We start from the raw sequence: 11,219 nt of genomic DNA on the forward strand, positions 1-11,219 counted from the left end.
TGACATGTTGGCGGTTCAATTAAACTACCAAAACGTCTTATATTATACTCCTTTCATTTTAAAATAGATGACCCAACTTTGTACTATTTAAGAAATCGGATGGAGTACATTTCTTGACGCTCAAGTCCTGCATTATTTCCATGTATGTTTCGTGTCCACGGCAAAGATACGCAAGGCAGGCACGTTGCAGTAGTGTTGTTTTCCCGAGAGTAGGTACTCGCCGTACTGGACTGGATGAAATAAACTACTCATGTTTCACGTTTTCATGTCCGTTCTGTGTCCAACATGGATCAGTTTAACAAACATTTTTCCAATTGTGCGGTTGCCACGGAACGGATCGACGTGCCCCCGTAGTATGTCGCCAAACGCTATAAATTTTCCTGTCTGTTTCATCCAGCGGTTCTGCTTCATCTTGTCCCATGCATGCATGGTGAGATCAATAGGATCGTGCACAAAACGGCTGTGTACTGTCGTGTGTGCAGCAGCGCTGTCAAATTAATTGTTGCTGTGCCATTAGCGTTTGTACGGAGGAAACTAGCTCTGTTTTCAGAGCACTGCTGCTGGTCATTCTTCTTTTAAACTAAATACGTTTTTCAGCTCCGTAGAAAAAAACTTTCTGAAAGATACGTTTTTCAGTACAGTGAAGGAGTTGGCACGCAAGCTCCCGTCTGAAAATACACAAACAACATTGCAGGAAAGCCTTATCAAAAGTTACACTGTAACAACCAAAGTTCGACTCTTTCAGAACAAAGACCAGACGTAACAACAACAATAGAAACAGAAACAGACATCGCTAGGTTTACAAGCACCTCGCGGCTGAAAGCCATAGCGCCATTTTCCATAACTCTCTTCTGGCTCCGCGGAAAATGTCATCAGTCAGATAGAAGGAAAAGAAAAGAAAAAAGAGAGGGAGTGCGCAATTGCCGTCATCATCATCTAATCAAACGGAAGAACCGAAGCCAGAGGATAGGGTGTGTTCACTGAGACCATCTGCATCTACGATTTCCTCTTCTTTCGAGTCCGGGCGCTCCTCCATGAGCTAAGAGCAGATGATGAACCACCGCGCCTTAGAATCTTCGGCCTCCTCCCATTTCTCTTGCCCGTGTAGCAGGGCTTCAAGATCCCCTGGAGGCCCATCCTGGTTGTGCCGCCTTCTTCCTTGACGACCGCCATGGGGGCGGCGACGCTCTCATCCTCAGAATGTGCTACAGTTTCTCTCTTGACAGGTACCTGTTCCCTCTTGACTGATACCCGTAGTCGCTGGCATGGGTGACTGATCACCTCAAAATTTTGATACCCTTCCTCAGCTGGTTGGTTGTCGATCAATACATCTTCCGAAGTCTGTAAGCAAAGCAAGATAATAGTAAAGAGCTGACCTCCTTCAAATACACCACCACCACAACAACTACTATTACTACAAAACCTTTAGTCCCAAACAAGCTGGGGTAGGCTAGAGTTGAAACCCATAAGATCATTTGACACCACACCCGGGTTCCAATATGGCGTGTCGCTAAGATTATGCCCCAACGATTTTCTTTTGGGTTTCATCTCCTTCAAACACACAGTTCTTTAAATTGCCACTTATGAAGTGTATAGTGTAGCATCTATGGCATAGGAGAAGTTAACCAGAAACATTGTTGTGGAGAGTTCTGGCTCTTGAAGGGGTGGGGTGGTAGAGGTTGGAGCTCAAGCTCCTCCAAATAGGTGGACGAATTAGTTTGTTATGGCGTGATATAAAAGAGTTGTGGTAGCTTACCTGGCGTAGTTCACCAATTTTATCTGGATCTTCAACTGACAATAGGTTCATCGTGCTCTCAAAAATATCCATATTGTTAGCTTCTCCATAGCTTGAGACAGCACTATCGGGCATGTCCGTATCACCCATATCACAATCCGATGCATCTTGAGGTGATATTTCAGGCATTTCAGTAACTTTGCCTTTTCCATGTGAGCAATTAGAGCTCTGTGCGCCGTTGACCTGTGTGTTGACTTTAAGGAGAAGCCCCTTACTCTTCTTGGCCATTGCTTTCTTGAGATCTGATCTCAGACTACAGACTCTGTCTTGAACAGACTGAATGCTTACAAGAATCTGCTCGACAGCAGCATCGTCTCCATTACCGAGTAGCCAGTCAGCGTCATTATTTCCTTTTGTGCTGTCATCTGCTGAAAGGTCAGAAAAACTTTTGTGAACTCATCTGCTACATATAAAACAAATCATTTTTATTTATTTCCAGCAAACAGAGCACTGATTACAATATGTATGGTTTCTTGTTAACCTGACCTTGACATGCAATTATGAGTATAACTTTTACTAGTTGAGTCATCATATCTAGAGTGCTACTATTATCATAAGCAGGAAATGAGTTTCTTCCTCTATACAAGATGCAACCAACAGTGTCTTTGTGATCTATAAGTATGCAACACATTATTTCTGGACAAAAGCACTAGGAAAACGAATTCAGAAAGTAGAACAATACAATCACTAGCATTTTAGGTGTTCGAAAGATCATATTTGTTTTCAAATCATGAAGCAATTGCCAGTGTTACCTAAGTTTCCATTGTCGTCGATAGAATGGCCATCACCTTCCGTTTTCTCTTTTTCTGCAGGACGATTGTAATGAGATCTCACTAGGACAGATTGTAATAAATTGTGTGAAGTAGAACACAATGGTTACCATAATAAGACAATATGGTGTGGGTTGCGATGTATGAGGGAGCATTGATTTTCTCCTCATTTCTCTTCCTCTTCTTCCTCTTCATAGTCTTCCTGCAGCAATGAGAAGAGAAGGGCACTGATCTTGACGAGGAACAGTCCAACTCAATCATTTTTGTCTGCAACTCTTTCTCATGTTTAAGTACTGCAAGCTCCCTGTCATATCTGGATACTTGAGATTGCAAGTCTTTCATCCGCAGCTCTAACCATTGGCATCTCCACATTAATGGGCTGATATAGCTTCTCCAATGATCGGTCACTTTTTTCTTTCTGCAATGGATGATAAGTTGCGTTAAATACTCAAATATGCTTTGCGCGGTTGCGCCACATGTTAATAGAAAGACCACTGAGATAACACCACAGATAGGAATCCAAGAAATCAGGCATTGCTACAAAACTAGAAACATACACACAACTGAATGGCATATTATACATCTAAAGTACAGGCATCTTGATGGAGAAGGGTTTGGGAAAGGCATCAGCTTTAATCAATTTACTTGCTTAAAAAAATATCACAAACTAGAGCCAGCATGTGCGTTGGACAGAAGAGTAAACATTTTACTTGTGATATTGTTAAGTCCCACTTTCAGGAATCAATTACATCAGACCGAAGACATGCTTCTTTATCACTATAAGAATTTTTACATATGATGGGTATTAAATATAAAGTGGCACCTGACTCGTTTGGCAGCCTGGACCATGTGGCTCATATGGTTACATAGTTGTAGCATGGCATAGTACCCACATGGGCCACACTAAAAGTCTAAAGTGACTAGTGTATAATGCTTAGTTTGGTCTAAAAGTAAAATACCTCCTGATCAGCCCCTTTACAACAAGGGGAGACAAAGTGCAAGCAGGTTGCTATGTGTGCATGGACCCATACCTTGTGGAGGGTGCGCACCTAGTGGACACTGGACTTTAACATATTGGAGTATGAATGCTCTGACTAGCAAAGATGAAGTCTAAAAACTAGTCAAAAAGAGTTCGATGAATGAACATAGCCCTTCAATAGGAAATCAAGCTCATGCACTACTAGCACCAAATATATGTACTCCCTCCGTCTCAAAATTCTTGTCTTAGATTTGTCTAAATACGGATGTATCAAGTCACGTTTTAGTATTAGGTACATCCGTATCTAGACAATTCTAAGACAAGAATTTTGAGACGGAGGGAGTACAAGGAAGGGCGCATGTGAACTTCAACTGCAAATTACTAATCCGTAAATTGCTTATGAATTATAAGTTCCTCAGGGTATGCACTTCCAATCCATTCTGAACTGATAGAAGACCTAAACTAGTCTCTGCCTACACCAAACATGTGTAGCATATTACTGTTCTTCAGCTGACTCTATCTAATTACTATGCCTTTTATTCGTAATTTCTTAATTTCTCACTGGCTAACATCATGCTCCTTTCAAACTGTAGACAGACTAACAATTGCTTGGCATATTAAGTACCACAAAATTCATGTCTCACATTAGCCATTCAAGATAAGAAGTTTTCTGACTAATTTTCAGAGGGAAAAGTATCGTCCAGATAAGAACGATTACAGGTCAAATGAGTATAATAACTCAGTGCTTTTAGCTTGAGTGGAAAAATTGATTCCGCAAGGAAAATGTTATAAGGGTAATTTTGCTTCTACCATAATTTTCATTCTGTTCGAGTCTATCACGAGATGAGCAACTGCTGAAAACATGATTTGACATTTATATTAAGGAGTAAAACGAGGTTGGGAGGTAATCAGTTACCCAAACAACTTACTTCAATAATCTATCCAAATTGTCAGCAGCAGCTGCATCCAAGAGTGCAGCAGCATCACCATTATGAGGATAACGGCAGAATGGTGAGTCTACTTCAATGTCACTAATCTCTGAAGGCTTTGCATCATCCTGAGATCCAGATAGTGTGTCCCCAAAGGAACTTGAACACTCTGTGGCATCAGGGTCTTCAGTTTTCGCCAATTTGCGGCAAGCGCCGCTACCACCATCTGGGCCAATAATGTCAACATTCCAATCTACTACTGCGTTAGCATCCTCCATTTTAAGGTTGACTTTAGCCTCTGTATGCCCTGCTTAAATTAAGAGAACATAAGGGTTTTCAGCAAAAAACAATCATGATAACATTTAGAACAAAGTGCATTGCATGGGGAAAAACAAATTTTTTAGTAGACATAAACTGAAATCATCCATGGTAATTTTGTGAGATACCTGAAAATGTTCAGAACCCAAATAATAAGTGTACTGTAAATAGTTGCCAAAATAGTTCCATATGAGAAAATTCCAAAGAGATGGCCAAAATGCCTACATGTAGAAATAATATGATCTACCAAAATAGTTTCATATCACAACCCACTACATCTTCAAATTGTAGTTGAAATCTATATGAAGGTACCACTTTCAAAAAGTAATCTATTCAAACTGTGATGATCAATTATCTATATGTCAGCTGAAGTAATGAAACAATGTGTGAAATGGATTAAGTTCAGCCAAAGACCCTACGATCAAGGATGCAAAGAATAATATTTCACCTACTTTACCACAAGAGCAAATAACTGATAAATAATACTCCCTCTGTTCCATAACTGACAATAATTATGGAACAGAGGGAGTATATTCTAAGCAGGCGGCAGTATCTTTGGCGGATTACAAAGGTTGCCTTAAAAAGAATCACAAACGGTGCTGCAGAAAATTATACACCACATTGTTAGAGCAACGAACTGAATATATCATGACCATTGCCGTTATTTGGGTTTCCTCTATGAGATTCATTTATTTCATTCTTGATACCGGTAGTTTATACTACACTTGAAGAGGATTTCTAATCTACCAATGTTTTGGAGAAGGAATGCACATCCCTTGACTCAGGTGATGTGCATGCTCATGCCATATTTACCAGAGTATGGGATGATGCACCTAAGAAAGTAGTCTATCCGAGTATAACAGTAGAACTAGTTTTCTACTGTATTTGTATTTCTCACATCTCTTGATTCACCGCCTCGTGGGAATGTGTAATACATATTTACTATTCCTCCATCGCTGCAATATGACGACTGAAATAATTGGCAATTGAAGTATAGCTTACTACTTGCGATTTCGCGGAGGGCACCTCCATTGATTCGTAAACCGGAATGTAAGGAGTCAACTCGCAGAACTAACCGAGGAATGCGTTTGGCCAGAAAGATAGACGTCAAAGGCGTCGTCTGCCGCGCGCGCCGGCAGAGGGCAACACGAGACGGCCGCGTCGGGCAATTCCCGGGCGGCGGCGCGGTCAGGTGCGCGGCGAAGGTGGCAGCAGCAGCGCGGACGGCTGGCGACGGACGGTAGCAGCCTAGCAGGAGCAATGGCGGCATCTGCAACCCGGTGGCTGAGTGGCGGAGCAGCCTGGAGCGCGCGCACACCAGGCTGCAGCGGCGGCGGTCTCCTCGCTGCCTGACCCTCGCGCGCCTCGCCGACACCCCCACCGGCTCTCGCTCGGGACCGCTCACAGCGAAGCAAAGTGTGGCGGCGGCGGCCGCAGCTCAGCTGTCGCACGAGCTGCTCGCGGGAGAAAACAAAAGAGGGAAGGAATAGAAAACGGTGTGGGGTACAACCAAAGTGAGGGAGTTGATACAACCCTAATGGGCCTTGTTGGGCTGTTCTTGGACATATCCTCCCGTAGTAGTACTTAACCGAGGCAGTATTCCCTCGAAAAAAAAAACTTAACCGAAGCAGAGACCCCTCAATAAAAAAAACGTAATCACTGTGCAGCACAGCGAAAAAAAAGTAGAAAAACAGACTGGTCTTTTTAGACAAAAAATGTATGAATTGTGTTAGAGAAAGTCCAACCCTGCACACCCCGTACCCTCCTAAGTAGGGACCCCCAATTCACCTCATTTTCTTCATGCAAGTATGGAAAAAGTAGCCCCCCCCCCCCCCACACACACACACACCGCCGGAGCTCGCTCACAGGCCGCCGCGCCACCCATGGAAGGTCACTGGAGATCACCAGAGTTCACCGGAGCTCTCTAACAACGATCGTTGGACCTCGAGGGAGCTCACTGGAGCTCGTCACCCTGATAGCCAAACCTTGTCACAGCCTAGAATTCGCCTGTGCTAGTTTTTTTTTAATGCGAAAAAGAGAAAAACATAAAACACGAAGGAGATTATAGGGGAAATAGTTGGAATGCAAAAAAAAAAGACAAGGCCCCTAAAGTAGGGATCCCCCTTAAGCAAACACACCATTCTCAAGTTCCCCCAACTAAAACACTCTTGCGCCGAAGGGCCCAACCATGGTCGATCACTGGATTTCTTATGTTTTCAGGAAAAAGATATCTTGCTCCAATCTACTTTGGTTTTAGAGCTTCTTCAGCACCACAGAGATGGACCAGAGGCGATGAGCGATGACTCAAGGTCAAGGATAATGTGGCCATAATCTCTCAAATGTTTTACCCCGCAAAAAAAAAATCTCAAATGTTCTAGCAAATTAGAATTGGAACTTATGTAAAAGTAAAGCATGGTAGAATTGCATGACCAAATAATAATTCAATGAGAAGTAAACAATAAGCAATGCTTCCACTACAATGAAGCGATAGCTATCGATCGAACACACCAGGCAATGAATCTACCAAAATAAGCAAAAAGAAAGATATCGAGTTTGGCAACTGGCAAATTCCACTATGTTGAAATCTCCACTGGTTGCTGAAGCCGGCAGTAGCAGTACAAACGCAGGCCGCAGACTCTCCTGTGCACTTCAGATAGAACCAACCACTCCTAGACATGCGACATCGATCAAACTAGCTCTGGATCGAAACCTGTAAATCTCTAAGCAGTTTTTGCCTAATAACAGGACTTGCAAACTTCACAAGCATCTTCTTCACAAATGTACATGTCAGAAAGCCTATCCCTCTCACACGACATGTTAACAGGCACCAAACCGACCGGGGTATGGAAACATCGTCGGAAGCTTGCCATCCGAGCAGCCGACTACGGCGGCGAGCGACAAGAACGGCCGGCGTCAAAGAACTGGCCTTTGCTAGCATAGCCGCAGCAGTATATTCGCTACTAGAACAACCTGACATCAGCAAAGCCATAGCTAGCTGCTGGCGTTTCCTATCGAACAGGAGCAATAACCGCAACCAAACCTGAATTCGCCGGGTGAAAGAGGTCTCCCGTAGCTCGGATCCTCGCTTGTTAACAGCAAATGCGCACAAGAACAGGAGCGCCGCGCCGCCGCCGGCTCCGGAGACGCGCGCCGAGCGAGCTGGAATCGCCGCCAGCCGCCAGCGCTAGCTATGTGGATGGGGGAAGAGTACGCGACAAAGAAGGACGGAAGAGTTAACGGGGAGGAGGGAGGGAGCGGGGAGGAAGGCACCTGACCTGCAGCGGCGCCGGAGGCGGCGGCGAGCGGGAGCGAGAGGCGCTTCGTTCCTTTCGTGCGGCGCCGCCGTCAGCTGGTGAGTAGGGAAGTATGGGAGAGCGAGGGAAGCAGCAGCCGGCGGGTTTTATTAAGTTCGGGCTACATGGGCCGGGCCGAACTCTACAGCAGGATCACCACTTAATTTCTTGCTTCATTTTGGGAAAATTTTAATTCGTACCTATTATATAGATGGGGTTTATGATCAAAACAGGTGAACCCTAGGCGCCGAAGAGATATTAGGTTTTCCGTCCACTCCGCCGCCGGTTCCCTCGCCTCGGATCTCTCCATGCAACCGAAAGGTGCGGGAATCGCGTGCGGATTTAATTTCTACCAAATTAGGTCTTTGTGACGTTAGCAGTGACGTTTCGAGGGTGAAGATGGTGTTGAAAGAATAAAAAGTTGCACAATTCTATTATCGTCCGCGCACGGTCGTTATTGTCGACGAGGTGGATATCGAAGAGCCTATAGTGTTTTGGTCATGTGGATCGACGGCTCTCGACATACGGTTTGTTGTCCAACGCTTCGACGCATGTCAATGTGATTATGATGGTGTAAGTGTGATACAACAAAATCTTCTCTGGTTTATTTTTTTCCTATTTGTGATGGGCCCCCTCCTCCCAATACAAGTTGACACAACAATTTGACAACTTGCCTAGCAATGGGTGTATCCTTGCCATAGCGCATTCAACGATAGTAGGTTCTCACATATTAGGGTGGGTAGCTCATGCAACTTTTCCAAAACACTATTTCAACTTGTGCATGTTTATTTCTACGGTTTGTAAAAGGACATCTTGCTTCTAATGAGAGTTTTGGTGCTAATCCACAAAGATACATACTGGGAGGAACCCAATGTCCTCGGGCATTAGCGCTTCCTAGTCGTCGGATCTGGTCCTTGATGCATTCTCGGCCGCCTGATCTCGCCCTTGGATGACAGCGTCCGTCGGATAAAAAACGAGCACTGTAGATCAAAACAGTGTCGAAATCCGGTGCCACCGCCCGTAAAATTTGTGCCCCGTCGAGGGCATTTTTGAGATTTCACATACCGGACGACAGATGGCTTCCCCGATTCCTTCCTCCCCTCCTGTGTGTCATCCTCTTCCTCCCCTCACTCCCCTTCCCTAACCTAGCTCCCGTCCTCTCTGCCTCCTCCCTCCCGCCGCAGACATTGCTCGTCCTACTCCCATCCTCTTTGTCTCCTCCCCTCCCATCGCCCATCTGCCCTGGCCCATCTCCTCCCTGATAACCCACAAGTATAGGGGATCGCAACAGTTTTCGAGGGTAGAGTATTCAACCCAAATTTATAGATTTGACACAAGGGGAGACAAAGAATATTTGAAGGTATTAGCAGCTGAGTTATCAATTCAACCACACTTGGAGATTAATTATCTGCAGCAACGTGATCAGTAGCAAAGTAATATGATAGTTTTGATAGTAGTGACAGTAGTAACAATAACGGTAACATTGATAGCAGTAGTTTTGTAACAAGCGCAACAGTAATGATAGCAATGGTAACTTAGCAAGAACAATATAAGGTAAATTTGTAGGCATTGGATCGGTGACTTGTTGGATGATATTCATCATGAGACAGTTATAACCTAGGGCGATACGGCCCTAGCTCCAGTTTATCAATATAATGTAGGCATGTATTCCGTAAATATCATACGTGCTTATGGAAAGAACTTGCATGACATCTTTTGTCCTACCCTCCCGTGGCAGCGGGGTCCAACTGGAAACTAAGGGATATTAAGGCCTCCTCTTAATAGAGTACCGGAACAAAGCATTAACACATAGTGAATACATGAACTCCTCAAACTACGATCATCACCGGGAGTGGTCCCGACTATTGTCATTCCGGGGTTGCTGGATCATAACACGTAGTAGGTGACTATAACTTGCAAGATCGGATCTAGAACATGGATATAATGGTGATAACATAAACGGTTCAGATCTGAAATCATGGCACCCGGGCCCAAAGTGACAAGCATTAAGCATGGCAAAGTCATAGCAACATCAATCTTAGAACATAGTGGATACTAGGGATCAGGCCCTAACAAAACTAACTCGATTACATGATGAATCTCATCCAACTCCTCACCGACCAACGAGCCTATGAAGGAATTACTCAATCCCGGTGGGGAGCATCATGGAATTGGCGATGGAGAAGGGTTGGTGATGACGAAGAACGAAGATCCCCCTCTCCAGAGCCCCAAACAGACTCCAGATCTGGCCTCCCGATGAAGAACAGGAGGTGATAGTGGCTCCGTCTCATGGATCACGATAATTTTTTCTCCCTGATTTTTTCATGGAAATATGTGATTTTATAGTATTAGGGTTGAGGTCTGCGAGGCCACCAGGTGGGGACAACCCACCTGGGCGCTCAAGGAGGGGGAGCGCACCCTGGTGGGTTGTGCCCACCCAGGTGCCCCCCTTCGGTTGATCTTGGCTCCAAAAATTCTCTTTATTGATATAAAAAATCCTCACAAAGTTTCATTCCATTCCGAGAACTTTTATTTCTGCACAAAAACAACTCCATGGTAGTTTTGCTGAAAACAGCGTCAGTCCGGGGTTAGTTTCATTCAAATCATGCAAATTAGAGTCCAAAACAAGAGAAAAGGCGTTAGGAAAAGTAGATACGTTGGAGACGTATCAACTCCCTCAAGCTTAAACCTTTGCTTGTCCTCAAGCAATTCAGTTGATAAACTGAAAGTGAAAAAGAAAAACTTTTACAAACTCTTTTGCTCTTGTTTGCATAAATAAGCTTAAACAACACCCAGGTTTTCAGCCAACATTATTGTTGGGGAACGCAGTATTTCAAAAAAATTCCTACGATCACGCAAGATCTATCTAGGAGATGCATAACAACGAGAGGGGGAGAGTATGTCTTCGTACCCTCGTAGACAGAAAGCGTAAGCGTTATGAAACGCGGTTGATGTAGTCGAACATCTTCGCGATCCAACCGATCAAGTACCGAGCGCACGACACCTCCGCGATCTGCACACATTCAGCTCGGTAACGTCCCTCATACTCTTGATCCAGCTGAGGCCGAGGGAGAGTTTCATCAGCACGACGGCGTGATGACGGTGATGACGAAGTTACCGACGCAAGGCTTTGCC

General features: G+C 44.5%; 1 protein-coding gene across 4 annotated transcripts; it reads right to left on the reverse strand.

The window, feature by feature from the left end:
* Positions 1-673: 673 nt before the first annotated feature.
* On the reverse strand, positions 674-8,167 carry LOC125514622. 4 transcript variants are annotated; one of them, XM_048679967.1, is made up of 6 exons: positions 8,067-8,167; positions 4,474-4,780; positions 2,676-2,983; positions 2,548-2,601; positions 1,757-2,163; positions 674-1,341 (listed from the first exon to the last, which is right to left on the reverse strand). In XM_048679967.1, exons 2-6 carry the CDS (start codon positions 4,749-4,751, stop codon positions 997-999), a joined length of 1,392 nt encoding a protein of 463 aa, XP_048535924.1. In that variant the 5' UTR covers positions 4,752-4,780; positions 8,067-8,167; the 3' UTR covers positions 674-996. The 4 variants fall into 4 exon arrangements, with proteins under 4 accessions (XP_048535924.1, XP_048535933.1, XP_048535941.1 ...); XM_048679976.1 differs by having other exon boundaries at positions 8,062-8,150; XM_048679984.1 differs by lacking the exon at positions 8,067-8,167 and adding an exon at positions 5,868-6,288 and having other exon boundaries at positions 1,757-2,160.
* Between the last annotated feature and the right edge of the window lie 3,052 nt (positions 8,168-11,219).

The sequence above is a fragment of the Triticum urartu genome, chromosome 1 (assembly GCF_003073215.2).
Source record: "Triticum urartu cultivar G1812 chromosome 1, Tu2.1, whole genome shotgun sequence".
In the NCBI taxonomy this organism is placed as follows: Eukaryota; Viridiplantae; Streptophyta; class Magnoliopsida; order Poales; family Poaceae; genus Triticum; species Triticum urartu.

What these genes read in the sequence shown, in the direction of transcription:
- LOC125514622 (XM_048679967.1), bottom strand. Translation starts at nt 4,751, where the DNA reads ATGGAGGATGCTAACGCAGTAGTAGATTGGAATGTTGACATTATTGGC. An exon ending in CACCATATTGTCTTATTATG is followed by an intron (nt 2,602 to 2,675) that starts GTAACCATTGTG and finishes ATCGTCCTGCAG; the next exon opens with AAAAAGAGAAAACGGAAGGT. An exon ending in AAATTGGTGAACTACGCCAG is followed by an intron (nt 1,342 to 1,756) that starts GTAAGCTACCAC and finishes CTTTGCTTACAG; the next exon opens with ACTTCGGAAGATGTATTGAT.